This window comes from Pteropus alecto, unplaced genomic scaffold, assembly GCF_000325575.1.
Source record: "Pteropus alecto unplaced genomic scaffold, ASM32557v1 scaffold155, whole genome shotgun sequence".
Classification (NCBI taxonomy): domain Eukaryota; kingdom Metazoa; phylum Chordata; class Mammalia; order Chiroptera; family Pteropodidae; genus Pteropus; species Pteropus alecto.
In genome coordinates this window covers 309,900-331,430 of record NW_006438113.1, presented here as the reverse complement: position 1 = coordinate 331,430, position 21,531 = coordinate 309,900, and the positions used below count along the sequence as shown (strand labels likewise).

Genomic DNA, 21,531 nt, shown 5'->3' with positions numbered 1-21,531 from the left:
AAGATTAGTATAATGAACCCCATGTAACTATCACCTAGCTTCAGTAATTTCAAGTTTACATTTTTTGATAAGTTGCAGAGTAGGATTTTTACCCACATCTGTATTACTCTAAAACCTATGCTGCCTTTTCATTTTATCCTTTGATGCTGCTGAGTAACTTTATGATGCTTAGTGTTTTTGGTAAAATAGACATGGAAAGGCTTTATAACTGAGTTTTTCAGGTTGGTAATAAAAAAGAGGAAGCACTCTCTTTTAACTACATGTATTTTGTTATGAGTATTTTTAGTTGCAGTGTTCTGCAAAGATAAAACCTGCTGATACAGTTCATCCTGTTTTATAAATCTTTGACCCATTCACCAGACTCTGACCATGCTAAAGATAAAGGATTGCGGTTGTATTGGTCTTTCTGAGTGAAGTAGCCTTCTGCAGATTGGGAAATTGTATAATTATTAACTACAGTAATGGATGTGTGCTTGCAAGTTTCATCTGGTATCTTAATGAGCTTTAACCCTTTGAGTACACTCAAAACATATCTAGAATCATTGAAATTTAGCAGTTATCTGTAACTTAACTCTTCAGTCTGTGTATTTCTGCCCTGATAAATAATTGTTTCTCTCTGCCCTCGCCACATCCCATTCACCCTCCCCACCCCACACACTCATAGCCCCTGTAGAGGACAGCAGCAGCCTTAAGTATAAAGACTTTTTTAAAAAATTACTTTTTTGAATTAACAGGACCATACTTTCTAGTCTTTTTTTTTTTTTTTGTGAGAAGAGTCTCACACTTACAGAGGTATATATTTAGACAAATAAGCAAAGGCACACTGAAGTAATTATTATACACGAATAACTGTATTTTATAGAACTTTGATTTGTTTTAGGTATCTTTAATCCTGGGAGATCCTCTCTGAAGTCTCATGACCGCTTTGTGTCACCCCTGTGTGTCTCACCATCTTCCCCTGCCTAGAGGACAAGTAGGGCTCTGAATGTTGGGGGCCTGCAGCTTCATGGCCTCATGGCCTCATAACCATAAACCATACCAAACTTGAATCCAAGGACTGTAATCTAGTCCGAAGATAGGTAGGGTCATTTAGTCAGTTTTTCTCTTTAAGAAAGAGACTAAACACAACTCTGCTTTTTAAATCAATTATGAGTGTGTCAAATATTATTATTAGAAATATTATTATTAGAAATATGTCTGATAGAGTGGTTGGTTCAATATAGATTAGTAAAGCATAATCGGATATTTAGTAGTTAAATGAATAGGATTGGATGAACTTCTGCAGAGTTGTGTGGAATAAAAAGAAGAAATGGCCCAAGGAAGAAGAGATGGAGAAAGAAAAATCAGAGGTAGAAAAACTAGTTAGGAAAACAAATTTGTACTTCCCTGTTGTCTTAATAGAAATGGGAAAGAGAAGTCAGATTGCAGGACATTTAGGAGAAAATGTTAGTGAGGACACTCTCATTAAACATTTTGGTGATAACCTATAGCAGGCCTGTCCCATTGATAGGGGAACTTAGGCTGCTTTCCTAGATCCTGTGTTGGGGTGGTGGACAGGGATGACTCAGGGGCTATATTATACTTTTTTTTTTTTTTCTGAATAGTATTTAAATTTGGTTTCAAAATTTTGTCACTAACCATAGTCCAAAGAGCCTATGAAAATTGCAAATAATGGGCAGTCCTTCTTGGATTGAGTTGGCCCAGTCTTCTCCCTTCTAGGGACACCCCTGCATTTAGTTCTGTGGTAGCTCAATATAACTATTTATAATTATCTTTTCTCTCTCCCCTTAGACTATTAAAGCTCCTTGTTATTGTTGAATTCTCAGTATTTGTTACATGAATGATTGAATGAATAAACCAATAATTAGCTGTCTTTTAAGCATGGAAGAATTCTAAATTCATGGTCTCACAGAGTCAAAAAAAGAATGTTTCAAGAAAGAGGGTTTGATAAACAGTTTCAAGTGGCAGTCAGACAAAGATTAAAAACTAATCTTTGGATTTGGCGGTTTATAGGTCATTGGTTTCCATAGTAAAAAGCATTATAGCAAAAACGATTAGAGTAATAGCTGTATTTAAGTGGATTGAAGAACGAATGGGAAGTGAAAATAAAAAACAACATGGAAGTTTTGTTTTGTTTTGTTTTTAAAGATTTGAGGCTAAAGGGAAGAAACCATTGAAGAGAAACCCAAAGATTCGAGACAGGGTGGTTTGCTATCATAGTAAGTTTATGCATTTGATTTGAATATAAGTATTCCCACCTACATGTTAGGATAATACATTTCTTGCTCTTTCACTTGGTTTGGATATCTATCTTTTGAAGTAGAAGGTTCTCACTGTGCTGTTTGGGGCCCTCTGGTGGCCAATTTAATAATGATATAAATAGTAAAACGTTAATTAGATTTAATATACCAGTTATTCCTTATGCTGGTTATTCTTTCTATGAGGATTAGATGAGAGTGGGATATATGGTTATGACAGTTAGTGATGTTTAGTCCTCTTATTTGTTATGGGTTAAAACTTGACACTTAAACTATTATTATAATTTTGTTTCCTTGGTAATAATTCAGTATTATTAACTGTTTGAACATTCCAGTATATCTGTTTTAGTTGCTAATACATGAACAGCTGCCATCATTGTTCTTAACTCTTATTCTCCAGTGTTAGATTTAGGTCCATTGTTATACAACTATTGAAACATCATATTTTGTTTGAAGATTGTGAAAGAAAACCTGAATTACCAAACAAAAAAGATTGGATTATTTTGAAAATAATGCACATTCATTATTCTTCACAAACTTTTAAAATATAGGAACTAAAAAAAATTATTCTTAATGTTGCTTCTCCATGTTTTTTTATAGAATTTTTTAAATATTATAAAATATGTTGAGCAATATAAGGAACACCTCTGTTTTAAACATACCTAGTTAAAAAAAATAAAATATATTCAGTACATTGAAAAGCTCTTTGTGTACCTGTTGTCTGTCACATCACCATACGCCCCTCTCAAAGGTAACCATGATCCTGAATTTGGTGTTTTATTCTCAGGCACATTTTAAAACTCAGTATATTGATACTATAAATTATATGTTCTTCAAATTGCTTCTTTCATTTAAAGGTATGCTTGTAGATGTATCCATGTTAACATGTAACTCATAGTCATTTATTTTTGCTGTCATATAGTTGTCTTTCTCTGAATATTCCATGATTTATCTATTTTCTTCTTCATGGACATTTAGGTTCTAAATTATTTGCTTATAAAGTCTCTCATGATCATTCTTGTACATGTTTTCGTGTTTATATATGTACAAGAGTTCTTCAGGGCAGAAATTTGGAAGTGGAATTATTTGGTTTATAGTATGTGCATCCTCAGCTTCACCAAATTGGTTTTCAAAGTGGCATACCTATTTATTGTTCTATCAGCAGTGTAAGAGTTCTTCAGTCTAGGGTATTGTTAAACAGAACCAAGAAATCTTTTCCTGGTTCTGTGAGTAGGAAACAGTATTTTTTTTTTAAACAACAACAAAAAAGAATTTAAAACATGTACAAAAGTAGAGCAATTAGTGCAGTGAACCTCTGTGTTGCATCTCCCTTCCTCAATAGTTATCAACGCATAGCCCATCTTGTTTCTTCTATACCCTCACTCCCTCTACCCTCCCAGTGTTCTAAAGAAATCTGAGATGTCACACCATTTTATCTGCAAATACTCATTATGCATCTCTAACATATAATTCTTTCATATATAGACTTAATAACATTATCTCACTAAAAAATAATCTCTTAAAGTTATATCAGCCATGGTTTCAGTTTCTCCAACTGTCTTATTATATTCTTAAATTTGTGTCTTCAAATTGGGATCTAAATAAGGTTTATATGTTGTAATTGGTCTTAATCTATAGATTCCCTCTGCTCTCCCTTACAACATCTACCTTTAGATGTTTTTTTGTTTGTTTATTAGGCAAACACTTCTATAAAGAGAGATTTCCTCTCATCAAATAGTTGGTCATCTTGAGATACTATTAGTAAAAATTTTCTTTTATTTCATTCACCAACTTTTAAAACAATTATTTAGTCACCCAGTAGCCTCTAAAGGTGATCATTGTGTGAGTTTGTTTTAGTTATCCTTTTGAACTCGTGGATTTGAACACATTTGATGTGTTATAGTCCATACAATAATCATTCTTATTGATGCTCAGATTGCCTAACTTTGACCAGTGGAACTCTTTAAGTTGGTTCCTGAATTCTTTTAACACAATCCTAGTAGTCTTTTATAGTTTTATTGCTTTCTGGTATGATGAGATATTTCAAGTTCATCTTGTACATTCCTACCTCAGACCTATAATCAGCCATTTTTCTAACGAGTCCTGATCACATAGCCACTCTCTGCCTAGTACATATCAAAATTGCAGTCTCTCAGAAGGAAAGCAAGTGTTCATTATAACATTGTTTACATAGACAGTTTAGGCACAGTGAGCTATTCTTATCAAGGAATGGTGTGAACTCTCCTGAAATATAAATTCACAGATGCCAGCCATGGACCCACCTTATAAGCAGGCCTTTTTAAGGACAGTAGTTTTAGGCTTGCCCTGTTAACTCTGCACAGATGCCTATTAGACTTTCGTGGCAATGAGGAGTAAGTAGAAAGTTGGATAAGGATTTAAGAGTTCGGAGGAGAGGTTATCATGGAGACATACATGTAGTAGTCATTAGTGTGTAGAAGATATTTAGAACTCTGAGACAGAATGAAATCTCCTAGATAGTGAGTACAGAGGGAGATCCAAGTGCTGGGCCTTTGAGCAAGAAGTTGAGATGAGGAGGAGCTAGCAAAGAAGACTGAGGCATCTGGTGAGGTAATGCGAGGTAGAATGAGAATCCAGAGGATGTAGTAACCCTAAAGCCAATCAAAAAAATGTTTCACCAAAGGAGTGATCAGTGGTGTCTAATGCTGCTCCTAGGCCGAGTAAGCTGAAAATGGAGAGTTGACTGATGGCAATGTGGAGGTTATTGGAAGCTTTGAAATATGCTGTTTCAGTGGAGTGGTTTGGAACAAAGCTTGACTGGAGTGGATTTAAGAGAGAATGGGGGCAGAGGGAGTATAGAGAATTTTTCTTTCAAGGAATTTCACTGTAGAGGGGAGCAGAAAAATGGTGCAATAAATGGAGGGGTATAAGAGGTGAGGAATAACAACATGAGAAAAAATAATAGCATTGTGTGCGTGAGTGTGTGTGGGTGTGTGCGTGTGTGCGCGCGTGTGTGTGCATGTGTGTGTGTGTGTGTTTCCTCTGAGGCCTTTCCCCTCGGCTTACAGCTGGTCTTACCTCTTTGTGTAAAAGCATGGTGGGTGTGTGCGTGTGTGTGCGCGTGTGTGTGCATGTGTGTGTGTGTGTGTTTCCTCTGAGGCCTTTCCCCTCGGCTTACAGCTGGTCTTACCTCTTTGTGTAAAAGCATGTTTTGATGTTGATGGAGATGCTCCAGTAATGAGAGAAAAATCAGTGATGTAGGAGAGAAAGGGAGAAGTTTTGGAGCCTGAGTAGGAAAACAAGAATAAGATCTAATGTCTAAGTGAGGAAGAGATGGCTTTGAATAGAAGCATGGGCAATTCATCCATAGTGGCAAAGTATATGGGTACAATAGAGCTGTGTCGATATGTTGTTGAGAGCTTGTAATGGAAATGGTGTCATGGTCACCAGCTAAACTTGAGGATAGGGGAGGAGATGCTGGAGATTTTAAAAGTGCAAAGGTGTAAAAGAGTTACCTTTAAGAGTGAATGAATAGAAATAGATAAGATTGCCAGGTAGCATCTGAGGTTAGTGGTAACGAGACTAGTTTTGAGATAATTGTGAATTTTTTTTCTAGTTACTTCAAGCCATTGGGCTACAGGTGCAGAGTAATTGATGATTTAACCAGTGTTTGAGTTTAGTTGGGCAAATACCTTGGAGAGGAGAGCAGAATTAGAGATGTATGATAGGGAGTAATTACAATAATGGTTTGTGAAATCTAAGCCAGTTAAGGAGGAAGGTGAAGAATGAGGCTGTAAAAATGTGGTGCCGTCAGCTTGTTCATTGTAGGTCCTATGTGGTCTGAGGGTTGTTGGAGTTGTGCGTTTAGAGGGAGTAAGTTGGAAGATAGGAGAAAGTAGTCCGAGTTTTGAAAGCTTAAAATTGGAATCAGGGAAAAGTGTACAAATATTGATAATGCTAAGGTATATGAGAATGGATAACTGAAGTTAAGGTGGAGAATAGAATCAATGGAGAAGAGAAGGTCAAGGAGCCAAGAGGCCAGGGTATTGGAAGGACATCCACATTGATACTGAATTCACAATAATTAGACTCAGAAGAGGTATAATGAGCAAATCTTTAAGGAATGAGGAATGACTGGGAACTATAGCTATCATTTCTTAGCTTATTCTTCCTTTCCTGTATACTTCTGTACTTCCTATACTTCCTTGTGGACTTTTCATGATTTGAAACCTTCTAACCTTATTTTTTTACAAAGAATTCTCCAGTCTAATCAAAAGTGCTTGATCATACCATAGTCTTTCATAACTCTGCTTTTACAATGCTATTTTTGTTTGTTTGTTTCTTTAAATGCTCTTAGCAAAATGCTTTTCTTCCATTGTAGCATTCTTCTCCAGTAGATTATAGTTTCCTGTTTATAGCTTATAGTTATCTATTACATTATTTTGAAACGATTAGTTTACATTCTCTATTTTTCTCTCTTTTTTGTTTTTTAAAACCAGGCTGACAGTTTTCTTAGGCCAAGAACCTTATTATCTTTCTGTCCTGTAGCACAGTTAAAAAAGTTTTCAGGAAACGCTAGGAATAGATCTATTTAAAACATACTTTTTGAAAGTCAGTTATTATCAAGTAAATAGTGGTATGATTATTTTTATCTCAGTAAATATGATGCTTATATCATGGACCACAGTTAATGGAAAATAGTTTAAGTTATAATGAGTTTCTGTTACCTGTATATTATAAAATGACTATTCTTAATCTCTTTGTATTTTAGAGAAGATTAAAAAATATAGAAACAATTAATGATTATGCAAACACATTGGACTGAAGATAGATAATATAGTCACTTGTACATTTTAAAGAGAGCCTTAGTTTTTTATTTTCTTTCTCTTCTGGTTGAGCCTTCTGTTTGGTCTTGGGAATTGAGTTCACAGTTCAAGGAAGTAGACCCCGAAATAATCTATGTAGTAAGGAAAACAGGAAATTTGAAGGTGACTATTATATAATTAAACAAATGCCTTTCTTCCCTTTCTTTACTAACTTATTATTTAAATGGTTAAATTTATACAACATAAGAAATGAACATACTGAGAATTTATTTATTCATTTGATGTTAGTATACTTAGCTTCATTTTCCTTAAAGTTTTTTTTAATAGCATTTAATTTAATTTATTAGAGTCTTTACATGAGGACATTTTGTGGATGTTTTGATTTGTCCTTATGATTTCTTGTATATTTATGAATTTTATAATTAAATGGAGTACCAATATAAATCACCTCTATTAATTGTGTTTTTGATTAATAGTTTATATTACATTTGCTTTCAGTATGTTAATATCAGTATATAAAAATTACTGACAAAATACTCATTTTAGATTTTCATTTTTTTCAGAAACCATGAGTAGAGGATCTGAAGTCCACATTTTTTGGGGTGCTCCAATTGGTCCATTGAAAATGAGAGTATCACAGGAACCAATTTCTTTAATGTTCACTGCTGACCCCTGGAAAAAAATTCAGTTTTTATACAATCAACATTCTTTATATCTGAAGGATGAAAAATGCAAGAATCTTGAAGACTGTCAAGTCCTAGAAGCTACTGGCCCTCCAGATTTTCTTAATTGTCGTTTTTTAGCAAACTCTGTGAATAGATCTGTTCATTGTATTTCTGAAACACAGACTATAAAATTCCAGAAGAGTCACCCCTTAGGGATGAGTGATGTAACAAACTCTGATGTACAAATATGTGAATTTAAGGGCAGAATTCAGCATTTAACTGAAGAAGAAAAGTATCAAAAGCTTTTCAGTAAAAATAAAATCACAGATGAACAGCATAAAGATCAATCAAATATATGTGGTCCAAATATCCAAAAAAATTCCTTTCAGTTAGACCATAAGCGTGCAGATATATTGGATTTGGTTTGTAGTACTGAACAGATTAATATAGGACCAGGAGCTATCAAAACAAAGTGTGTACCAATAGAACATCATGAAATGCAAAACCAGTGTCTGGAGTTCCTTTCCTCTGACACAGTGGATAAGCCAAGGTCTGAAAGAGCAGTTAAGAAGGTCTCAGACCTTAACGTATCTACTGATACTGAATTTCTCAGTATCATGACCTCTAGCCAGGTTGCTTTTTTAGCTCAAAGGAAGTATAAAGAGGAGAATTCTATAAATAAAGGGACTCTAAACATGAAGATTGAACCAAAAGCAAGTCATGGGGAAATAGAAATAACTGAAGATAATTTGATTCACCCTAATGATTATGAAGAAGGATGTGAAAGTGGACAAAACCAAGCATTTTCCCTTGAACTTTTTAGTCCCGTTTGTCCGGAAACAAAAAGTAGCCACATTCACATAAACTCTGATAAAGGTCTTGAAGAAAATAAAAGATCTCAAGAACTCTTCGGTTTTGAAGAGAGACTGCCACCAAACGAGATATGTATTGAGTCATGTAGCTCAGGAATACTGTGTTCCCAACTCAGTACCTTCCACAAACATTCTATTAAAAGAAATTGGACCTCTGAAGATAAATTGGGCCATCCTAAAGCTCTCTCTAAAGTTCTCCAAGTATCTAAGAAAATGAAGTTGCTTTCTAATGCAAGAGATCCTACTGTAGCAAGGGACCAGAGGAATGTGTCTGAATTTAAGGGTATTAAGAAAATATCATTAATAAAAAATTGTGATTCTAAAAGTCAGAAGTATAATTGTTTAGTCATGGTGTTAGCTCCATGTCATGTGAAAGAAATAAATATAAAATCTGGACCAAATTCTGGCTCTAAAGTGCCTTTAGCAACAATTGTGGTAATTGACCAATCAGAAATTAAAAAGAAGGTGTTTCTGTGGAGGACTGCTGCATTTTGGGCACTAACAGTGTTTCTTGGTGATATAATTTTACTCACAGGTAAGGTCTTCATGGTATAGTGATAGTTTATTTTATAAAGCTTTATAAGTCCCCCTCCCACTTGAGGACTTACTTTCTCATTTGTCTCTCTAGGCTCTAGCATAATTAATCCCTTTATATAGCATCCACATTAGCCTCCTTACCATTGCCCAGTAACCTGTGCATTGGCATTTCTGGGGCTTTGTTCTAGCCTTCTGAGTTCTGTCCCTCCTTTTCACTCATCTTCTCTCTAAGAAACTTTCCTGGTTGCCTCTCCTATTTATTCACTATATTAGCTTTCAGGTCATGTCATCAGGCTCTTTCTTTGTTTTCCTATGGTTTTGTCTGTGTCTTATTTTTAACCCTTTAACTATATTAGCAGTTTGATGATGAAAGGACAGCATTTCTACTATTTTACTTAATCCCCACTCATGCTGTGCACATTATATTCTTATTTAGGGAACAGATATAGAATTTCTATTGCACTTTAAAATTATTGAAATTATGTTAATTACATTTTGAAATATGGAAAGGAAAACTCCTAATATAACAATCTCATTACCACCAGTAGAGTTTTGGAGTGTTATCTCCAGTTATCTTCCCTATGCTTCTTAAAATGTGTTTACATACATATAAAAAAGCTGATATTTATTGGGAATTTCCTTTGTGTCAGACTCTGTTTTAGAACATAAATGTAATATCAACCCTTTACAACAACTATATGAAGACGGCACTGATTATTATCCCTATTTTTCAGTTTGAGGAAACTGAGACCCAGAAAAGTAAAGTAACTTGCCCAATTTCACACATCTAGGAAGTGGCATACCCAAGATTTCACATAGAGTCCAGAAACCACTCTTTCTACATAGTCGTAATCATAAAGAATGTACAGTTTTTATCCTTTTTCGCCTGACATAAGAAATTTAATGTTTTGTTACATTTCTTTATTGATTTAAAATCAATACACGTTTTAGAGCAGAGATACCAGTCATTTCGAGGATGAATTCCAGACCAGGAGGAAATTAAGCTTAATAACATACCTAAAGAAAGAATGTGATAAGAGAAGAAGTATAGATCAGCCTTAAAAGCTTAAAAAAAGAAAAATCTTGCAATCATCGGTATTCTTACCAAATGATTTGCTGGGGGAACGAGAACTTTGGCTAATAATATACCTCGGTATTTGTATAACATTGTCAGGTGCAGTCTCTGATACTGAGGTAAGCAAAGGATTATAACTAACAGGTTTAGCATAATATCATCCCATTGGCAATATCTTATTTGCTGGCAAGTCAATTCATCTAATTCCTTTTGTTCTGGTTCAGTGCTCACTGAGCAGCACTTTGCTCATGATTTGGCTTCCCAGGTGTAAAACTGCCTGCAAGGTGAGAATAAGCTGCAAGTGTCCGTTTCTTTGGTTATTAATGCCGCGTAAATTTTTTAAAAAATTGTGTTATGTTTTTGTTATTTGTCTCATTACCTTGTTTAATGTGAGCTTATGTTGCAGAGCTGAAATCTATTTTCGGAGAGCTGACAAAAATCAGGTTCCCCAGAATAAAAAGAGAGGGCTGTACCCTGGACCATGTTTATTTCACCAAGACAATTACTGTCAGTGGGTGAGCCTCACTGGAGGTCTTTTCCTAGCAGGTAGAAACTCAAGCCTGCTATCTCTGTATTTTTCCCAAGGTCCACAGAGTTGTCAACAGCTAGATAACATTCTATCAGGTGACTTTATCACAGTTCACTTAATCATTTTCCTTTTATAGGATATTAACATTATTTCTATAACACCTTTTTAAAAACATTTTTTTTTCTGTTTTGCCTTATTTCCTTAGGAAAAAAGGTATCTAGTTCACAAATTTCTGAATAAGTTTCTTTTGTTTGTGTGGAAAGGTGGAAACTTTGTGGAAAAAAAGAGAAGTCTGTTCTTTTCCATTGTTCCAATTAAGCAGTGAAATTATATTTACATATAAATTTATGGGTGAAATTGCCTTTTAATTGCATCCAATTGTGCATTATTCTATCTCTATGTTGAGTATCCCTTACTACCTACTGAGCATATACCTCAAAACTGAAAAATTCTATATAACAAATATATTCCAGATCACATTTCATTCAGTAACACAATTGACGTTTTGCTATTATACTTTTAGCATTAGAATGAAGAGATACTGTAAGTAAGGATTGTTTAAGGGACTAGAGTTAAGAGAGAAGAGGACTTGGAACTTAAGTGTGAGAAACTACAATGTTTAAAGAACAACAGAAGAGGAGTTAGGGCATTATCAGCGGGTGGACAAAGAACCAGGAGGAAAGGGCTGGGCTATCCCCCCCACTCTCACCAATAATTAATACCTCACTAATTGACATAAGTTTTACAATCTAGTTTTCAGAAGGCTCTCCTTAGAATTTTTCGTCTGTTCCTTTCAGAGGAACTGGCATTCTGAAAGTCTTGAATGCAGTGCTAGCTAGTCCTGGCCAGGCAGTGGGGAGCCATGAGTATTTTTTAAGCAAGTTAAGGGATTACATTAATGTTCTTGATAAACCACTCATTAGCACTGTGGGACATGGATTAGAGGTGTGGGGGCGTGGGAACCTGCCAAGAGAAAGGGGTGTGTATGATGTAAACAGTGGCAGTGGCAGGGCTGTGGGAAGACTCAAGAGGCAGAATCAACAGGGGTTTTGGTGGCAAAGGTGGAAAGGGTGAAATAGAAGTTCAGGATGACTTCACATTTTAATTTACCTGGCTAGCAGCATACTGCCAAAGAGAAGAAAAGCAAGTTTGAGTAATGCTGAGTTTAGGGAGCCAGTAGAATATCTAGTCAGGAATTAGGCAGTTGTGGATAAATGAGTAGATGAGTTTGAAGCTGAGGAGGGGGTCTACAATTTGACTTTGCAAGTGATTATGTGGAATATATGCATCCTTGTTTTTCTTATTATCTCCAAATTATTTTGCTACTGTTAGTATATCTTTACACTTCTAACATTTTATACACTGATAACATCCTGCCTGGGATCAATCTGTCTGTCTCTAACTTACAGTTTTTGCTCTACTTAGGATTCTTTCTGTCTATTGGTGTGTTTAGTTCCACTAAGTGATCTTTAAGATTGTACAGTGTTTTTTTTCCCATTAGTAGGTGTTCCTTACCTCCAAAGTCTTTCACTTTTAATATCCAGAAACGGTGATTGCCATGCTTTTTAGGGAAAAATAATTAAAGTCCTTTAAGAATGGCCTATATTCATATATGTTATAGCAGAAGGGGTAAATGCAGACTGAGTATTATTAATTCTAGGCACTACTACTTTGGAACCACTATTTTTGCTTCTTGGTTCTGAATGATTTACTTTTATCAGAAGTATACATTGTAACATTTGTCTTACGTAAACAAAAGCCATTAAACATTCTCTGTGGAGCAGTGAGCTTCCATATTGATATTATTTGAATATACAGAAGCAATTTTGTTATCTTACCTATATACAATAATACAAATCTAGGTTCAGATTTTGGATTTGCTGTTTCATCATTTTGTTCTGTTAAACAGATCATTTAACATATTTAAATTTTAGTTGCCTGATATGTGGGAGGCATGCATAATATTTTGCTGTGAATGGTAAGTTAACCATAGTGTGAAGGAATTTATGTTATGATCAGAACTTTTTCCCCCTTTCCAGATGTTACTGTTCGTGAAGATCATTGGATTGGTGAGACAATACTACAATCAACATTTACCAGTCAGTTATTAAATCTTGGGATTTATTCATCTGTCCAGCATGAAGAATGTAAGATACATTTTAAATATAATAATTTCTTAGTATTTAAAGTATATATATGTATTAGAAACAAGTAGAGTTAAAATGGTAATTTTACAAAATGTTTTCTAAACAAGTTCGTTGGAGAGTATTGCTTTATTTTGTTTAGTAAGACTGAAAATAGAATTTATAAAAATGAACTTGTACATTGTAAATCATATGTATTTTAAGAAATATTAGAGTTTGTGTTTCATTTTCTTATTTTTCTTAGTATAGTGGTTGTTCTCAACCATTTAGGGAGTGATAGACCTCTTTGAGAAGCTATGGGCCATTTCTCCAGAAAAATGGATTTAAGTAGATAGACACAAAACTTTTCATATAATACCAAGTGGTTCTATGGACCTTCCAAATGGACCTATGGACCTTCCTCTATGGAATTTCTGAGTCTCTGATTAAGAATCCTTGAGGCAATAAAAAGAGCATGAGTTTTATGGTCAGACAGTTGTGTTTGAATCCTTGTTCTTCTATCTACCACTGCGAGGAAAAACCATCTTCCTTCTCTAACATCCATTTTTGATTATTATTTTTTTAATTTTATTAAATTTATTGGGGGGTGACATTGGTTTATATAATTATGTAGATTTCAACTACCATTTTATAATACATCATCTGTATATTGCATTTTGTCTTCACCACCCAAATTCAAATCTGCTTCTGTCTCCATAGATTTAACCCCCTTTATTTATTACCCTTCCCCGCTTTCCCTCTGGTAACCACCACACTGTTAGCTGTGGCTATGAGTTTTTGTTTGTTTGTCTTGTTTGTTCATTTGTTGCTTTCAGTTTTATATCCCATATATTAGTGAAATCATGATTCTTCTTCCATCTGACTTACCTTGCTTACTATGATATTTTCAAGCTCTATCCATGTTGTCACAAATTGAGAGATAATGGGAGGCCAGTGGAGATAATGAGAAATGGATGGATTTGAGATGTAGCTGTAAATAGAGTTAACAGAATTTTCTGATGGTGTAGATTTGGGGATGATGGAAGAGGAGGAATCTACTACTACTAGGTTTCTGGTTTCAGTAATTAGATAGTAGCCTTTATTAGAAAAGGCTAAGAGGGAACAGGTTCATGGGGGAAATTAAGGGTTCTGTTTTAGGCGTGTTAAGTTTTAGATATCTCTGAGGCATCCAAGTGAAGATGTCATGTAGAGATTGGAAATGAAGTCTAGAACTCAGATAAAAGGTTTAAAATTAAGACATAAATTTTAGAATTATTAGTTGTGTTATTGGGATTTATAATATGAAATATATATTTGGTCTTTGTCCCCATTTCTGGTACAGACCTTCTAAAACCCTTGGAATTTTTTAACTAATAAGAGCAGTCATCGTGTCCTGATATTTGTAATGAACCCCTTCCAACCATACCTGAATTAATGAGTGACTTTTGGAAAGCACTTAAGAATATGGGCTGCTTGCCAGGGGAACCAACAATGTGATTGGAGGGTTGGAAATTTCATTCCCCCTGGGAGGGGAGAAGAGTTGGAGATTGACTCAATCGCCAATGGCCAGTGATTTAATCAATCATGCCTATATAATGAGATCTCCATTAAAAACCCAAAAAGATAGAGTTTAGAGAGCTTCCAGGTTGCTGAACATGTGGCGATGCGGGAGAGTGGAATGCCCAGAGAGGGCATGCAAGCACTGTGCCCCTTCTTACATGCCTTGCCCTATGTTCCTTTTCTATCTAATATAAGGATATTATAAAGGATGTTACCCTTTATAATAAACTGGTAAGTGTAAGTAAATGTTTCTCTGAGTTCCGTGAGCCTCTCTAGCAAATTAATCGAATCTGAGGAGAGGATTATGAGAACCTCTGATCTATAGTACATCAATCAGAAGCACAGGTGACAGCCTGAACTTATGATTGGTGTCTGAAGTGGGGGAGTGGGGAGAGACCGTCTTGTAGATCTGAACCCTTAACTTGTAGGATCTGATGCTATCTCCAGCTAGATAGTGTCAGAATTGAGTTAACTGCTTGGTGGTGTAGAAAAAAAATAATACATTGAAATAGGTGTCAGAGTCATAATAGCATAAAGATAATATTCATTGATTTTATCATTTAAAAAACTTTTAATTTTGAAATTATAGATTCAGGGGATTGCAAAAATAGTACATAAAGTTTCATGAGCCCTTCCCCTAGCTTCCTCCATAAGGTGACATCTTATATAACTTTAGTTACAATGTCAATACCAGGAAAGTGACATTGCCATAATACTATTAATTAGACTACAGACCTTATTCAGTTTTCACATGCACTTGTGTGTGTGTGTGTGTGTGTAGTTCTGTGCAGTTTGATCCCATGTATAAATTTGTGTTACCACCACCACGATAAAAATACTTAACTGTTTCATCACCACAAAGGAACTCCCTCATGCTACCTCTTTTTTTTTTTTAACACTCCTGCAGCACCGGGTCTTCCTAGGTGGTCTCCCATCCAAGTACTAACCAGGCCTGACCTTGCTTAGCTTCTGAGATCAGACAAGATTGGACATATTCAGGGTGGCATGGCTGTAGACTTCATGCTACCTCTTTAATACCTCCCCTGGTCCAATCCCTATCTGTCCTCTTGCAACCATTAATTTGGTCTCCATCTCAACTCTGCCATTTTGAGAGTGTTATGTAAATGGAACATGTTATATAAATGTAATCTTTTGAGATTGGCTTTCTTTCACTGAACATAGTGCCCTGAGATCCATCCAAGTTACTGCATATATCAATAGTTATTTCTTTTCATTGCTGAGCAGTATTTCATTGTATGGATGTACCAGGGTTTGTTTAATTGTACAGCTGCTGATGAACATTTGGGTTGTTTCTTAATATGGGCTATTATGAATAATGCAGCTATGAAATTTGTATACAGGTTTTTGTGTGAATATACATTTTCAATTCTCTGGCATAAATGTCTAAGAGTGCATTTGCTGTGTCATATAGTCAGACCGTTGGAGTAAGTACATGCTTAGTTTTATAAGAAACTGCCAAACTATTTTCTAGAGTGGCTGTACCATTTTAAATTCCTACCAGCAATATATCTTCCAGTTTCTCTACATCCTTGCCAGCATTTGATATCATCGTATTTTTATTTTAGCTGTTTTAATCTGTTACATCGATATCTCATGGTGGTTTTAATTTGCACTTCTCTAATGACACAAGGGCTAATATACAGAATATAACTAAAGATATAAATGATGTAAGTAACATAGTGAATGGGTAGATCTTATGGATATAAATTGAACTCTACACTCCAATAATAGAAATACACATTCTTTTCATGTGCTCACTACACATTCAGAAATATTGGTTCTATTAAGTCACAAAGAAAATATCAATAACTTCTATAAAGTAGAATTATTTATAAACATGCTAATCAAATGCTGTAAAACTAGAATTTGTAACAACAACAACAAAAAGATTATCTGGAAATTTTAAAACCTATTAAAGAAGTTCTGGGTGAAAGGGAATACAAACTGGATATTATAGTATTTTTCAGAAATAATAATGAAAACAATACATATCAGAATCTGTGAGATGCATTTAAGATAGATATCAGAGAAAAATCTATTAGCTAGACACTTTTATCAATGAAAATTAAAGAAAAAAAATAAATGAATTAAATTCCGAACTCAGAAAATCAGCAAAAGAACAACAAAGTAAACCAAAAAAATCACAAGGAATTAAATAATAAAGATAAAAGCAGAGATTAATGAGAATTGAAATACAATAAATTAATGAATCGAAATTCTGTTTCCAAAAATAAAATAGATGAACCAACCAGTTAATTTGATTAAATAAAAAGGGAGAAAGCACAAATATAAAGAAACAAATAAAGAGGAAATAATTATTGAAACAAGTTAAAAACCAATAAAATTACTTTTTAGAATCTTATGCAAATAAATTTGAAAAAATCTAAATGTATAATTTTCTAGGGAAATACAGATTGCCAGAATTTACCCCATTAGAGACACTGGTTTCTAAAGAAAAAATAGAGAAAGTTATTCAGGAACTACCATACAAAAAAGCGCCTGGTCCAGGTAGTTTCATAGGAAAATTAGAGCAAACCTTCAAAGACCAGATAGTTCCAGTGCTCTATGAATTATTCCAGAGTATTGAAGAAGGAAACTTCCTAATTTCTTTTATAAAGCAAGTATAATCCTGACACCTAAACCAAATAAAAGTACTACGAATAAACATACAGACCAGTATTATACATGATTATTGATGCAAAAAGTCTAAATGAAATATTAGTAGTTGAAATCTAATACCACATTAAGGAAATAATGACCAAGGGAGATTTATTCCATAAATGGAAGATTTGTTCAATATTAGAAGATCCATGAATATCATATACCATATTATTAAAAAATTAAGAAAAAATGTGATTATCTCCATAGATGTCGAGAAACCCTTTGACAAAATCTAACACCCATTTATTATTAAAAGCACTTCAGGAAATAGGGATTGAGGGATACTTTCTCCTTCAGTATTGATAAATATAGTATCAATACAGTGTTATAATACAATTGATACTGTATCAATAAAATAAATATTCTTAGTCCTAATGCCAGTATCTTATTTAATGGAGAAACATTAGCGGCATTTCCACTAAAATCAGGAACAGGATAAGGATGTCCACTATCTCTGCTACTCTTCATCATTATACTAGAGTTGACTAAAGCAGTTAGATAAGAAGGGGCATCTAAATGGGCGAAGAAGAATGAAAACTATTTCTGTGTACAAATGCTCTGATAACATCTCTGGAAAACTCCAAAAAATCAAAGATAAAACCAATTCAAACAAAGAATTCACTGTTGTAAGAATATACAAAAATTAATGGTAAATCAATAGCTTTTATATACACACTCTAAACAGAGGGCATAATGGAAGGGAAAAACTCACAACACTATTAAAGAAGATATTTCAGAATAAATATAATAGGAAATGTGCAAAACCGATATGAATAAAAATTTTAAACGCCCCAAGAAATAAAAATGTGAACAAATAGAAAGACAACATTCTTGATTTTTAGATAGGATGACTCAACATTATAATAATATCAGTTCTCCATAAGTTAATTTATAAACTCAGTGCAGTCTCAATAAAAATACCAACAAGCTATGTTATGGCATATACAAGTTGATACCAACATTCATATGGAAAAGCTAACATGCAAAAATAGCTAGGAAAACATTGAAAAAGAAAAGCTTTGAGGAACTAGGCTTACCTGGCATTAAAACATACTATTAAGCCTCTATAACGAAAACAGTGCAATACTGGTCCACGAATAGACACATACACAAGTGGAATAGAATAGGAAGATCGGGATTAGACCCACATACATATAATTTAGTAAATGACAAAGATGGTATCTGAAATCACCAAAGTAAAGGTTAACTTTTTAATGAATGATGCTGAAGCAACTGGGTAGCCATTTAGAACAAGACAAAATTAGATTCATGTCTCCCAACAAAGAGAAGATGTATTCAGAATATAAATGTAAAAGAATATAAATGTATTCCAAATGTATTCAGAATATAAATGTAAAAAATAAAACCATACAACTACTAGAAGGAAATAGATGAATTCCTCTTTAATCTTTTTTCTTACTATTACTCAGAATCCAGAGGCAGTAAAAACAAGGTGGATAAATTTAACTCCAGAAAAGTAAGAATTTGAATGACCAAAACACCATAAACAAAATCAAAAGACAACTGGTAAACTTAGAATATTTGCAACATAAACCTTGGACAAAAGGCCAATATTCCTAATATATTGAACTCTTAAAAATTGAGTGACAAAGGACCTGTTGGGAAAAGACATGAGATATTCAAATTAAACTATAAAGAGATATCATTTTTTACCTATCATATCGACAAAAATTGAAAAATATACGACAACACATTCTGTTGGTGAAGCTGTGGGGAAATAGGACTTCTTATACATTGTTGATGGGAATACAAATTACTACAACCCTTCTGAAGAGATATTTGGCAATACCTAACAAAATTACACATGTTCTTGCTTTTAACCCAACAAGCCTACTTTTAGGAATCTATCTTGAAGATACAGCTACAGCAGTGTGAAAATAAAGTTTATTTATTGCAGTATTGTTTTTAATTGCAAGACATTGGGAAAAATTGAAATGCTCATACATAACAGAATGGTTGATTAAATTACGATATACACACATAGTGGAATATTGCGAAGCTATAAAAGAAAGAGCTCTATAAACTGATGTGAAGTGATTTCCAGGATATATTGTCATGTGAAAAACACAAAGCTCAAGAACATATATTAGTATGCTGTCCTTCATGTAAGAAAGAAAAAAGGAATAAGAAAATACATGTGTATCTTTTCATTTGTGCAAAAAATAAAAAATGCAGGAAGGATAAACTGAAAACTAAAGAGATTGGTTATATACAGGGAGCGGGTAGAAAAGGGATAGAAAGAAGGAGGTAGTGGAAATAGGGTAGCATTAATGAAGAGGCAGTGACACTTCTCTAAGTATATCTTTTGGTATGGTTCTGAGTCACAGAATCATAGTAATGTTTCACATAAACCCCAAATAAACAAACAATTGAAACTATCTATAATGTGGTGAAGGAGAACCCCAAAATGGAATACAAACATTAACAAATGAATCTAACAGCATTACAAATGAAGGAAATAACCACGCAGAAGGATAGGGGAAGAAAAGAACAAACCTAAGTTAACTGTGGAAAACAGTACATTAGCGGCATTCTGAAAGGCTAAAGACAAAAGGAATATACAAGAATGCCGATATCTAGTTAGTAAAACTTTCTCAAAGGGGAGTGGATTAGCATCAAGTCTACGTATATACTTGAACAAATAAGTAAATAAATTGTAGATGATGAAAATTGGGTTTCTCACTGTAGTAGAGAGAAATAAATTAAGGGAAGGTTAAGCCTTTTGTTTTGGAGTCAGAGGTATTAATTATAAACTCAGGGTTTTCAATATATAGTTATATAGATAAACAGATAAAAGATATGGAAATGTAGATATGTGTGTATGGTTGGGCTAATATACATATGTATGTTTCCTAGCTTTGTCTACTGAGGACACAGAAACAGTGACACCTCAGTAACAATGAGCATACCTAGTGCCCAAGATCTTGGTCTCTAAACATTCTTTAAAAAATGAACCAACACTGTTAGAAGTAGTTGGTTGCAGGATTGGGACAGGGAGAATACAACGTGAGCCCAGAACATCTGGTGGTATCATAAAAAACTGTTAAAAGAACAGGAGAGCCAACATGAAAGAGCACCTTCTGGCCAAAATTGGAACAATTTAAGTAAAAAATAATGATAGTATTAGATTATAATGCATAGAATAAGATATTTAAAGGTCCATGTGGATATAAATAAGTAACTAATTTACTAAATAAATAAATGAGAAGATTCCATTCCTCACAATGGAGATCCAGTGAATACATGTGAGAGAAAAGAGAAAAATAGGGAATTACCTTTAGACAAACATCACAGTAATAAATATTGCAGACAAGGATCCACTGAGATGCTCAAATTAGTAGGTAGAAGTCTGAGGAGAAAAAGCATTGCATAGTCTCAATGTATCTCCCCAAAATATTTATTATCAGCTTACAAGGAGAAAAATACCTTTACAGTGAAGAAACTTGGCAGACACCAACTTAACTGACTGATTAAAGTAAATAGCAGTAATAAGATATGTAGATATCATGAAATCCTTGCTATGATGCATTGAGAAGGACCCAGCATAATTTTTGTGGTATTCATGCCAAAAATGCATAACTTCATTCCAATCACAAGAAAACATTGAAGAAACCCAAATGGAGGGGCATTATACAAAATAATATTAGTTAAAAATATCAGTTAATAATATTTAATCAGTATTAATTTCCTGTTCATGATAATTATTCTGTGATTATGTAAGATGTTCATATTAGAGGATATAGAGTGAGGAACATAAGGGCACTCTACTATTTTGCCACTTTTTTGTAAGTCTAACGTTAGTTTTTAAAAAAAATTTATTTATTTTAATTAGTTTCAAGCATATAGTACATTGGTTAGACATCTATATAGTTCATAAAATGATCAACCCAATTGCTCCCTCCCTCCTCTGACCCTCCACCTAGCCAACGTATTAATGCTAACTGCATTTTCTATGCTGTGCTCCCCATCCCCGTGACCATCCATCAGCTACTAATTGGTACTTCTTCAACCCTTCACACCATTCTCTCAGCCTCCCCAAACTTCCCTCCCCTCTGTACGTCACCAAATTGTCCACTACATTTGTGAGTCTGTTTTTGATTAGTTTGTTTTTATTCCTTAGATTCCGCATGTAAGTGAAATCGTATAATGTTTATCTTTATCTGATTTAAGTATCTTCTAAGTCCATCAAAGCAATATCTTTTTCCGCCTCTTTCCTTTTCATATGTAGGGGTCTTGTTTTCTTATCCTTTCAGCCACTCTATCTTTTGGTTGGAGCACTTAATTCTTTTCCATTTAAGGTACTTATGGATAGGAATGTAATTGTTACCATTCTTTATTCCTGTTTTTGATGCATATATTTCTTCTTAAAGAAGTCCCTCCAACATTTCCTGTAATACCGGCTTG

General features: G+C 34.1%; 1 protein-coding gene across 6 annotated transcripts in view; it reads left to right on the top strand.

Moving 5' to 3' along the window:
- The window catches only part of SHLD2 (shieldin complex subunit 2), an 81,725-nt gene that overhangs the window by 40,367 nt on the left and 19,827 nt on the right, over nt 1–21,531 (top strand). For 5 of the 6 annotated variants that reach the window (XM_006915438.3, XM_006915436.3, XM_025049358.1 and 2 more), the window contains 2 exons: nt 7,627–9,135; nt 12,781–12,888. In XM_006915438.3, coding sequence (XP_006915500.1) covers nt 7,632–9,135; nt 12,781–12,888 — 1,612 coding nt within the window. In that variant the 5' untranslated portion in view covers nt 7,627–7,631. Of the gene's footprint in view, nt 1–2,148; nt 2,220–7,626; nt 9,136–12,780; nt 12,889–21,531 lie in introns of all 6 variants that reach the window. The other variant, XM_015592306.2, reaches the window with a different exon arrangement.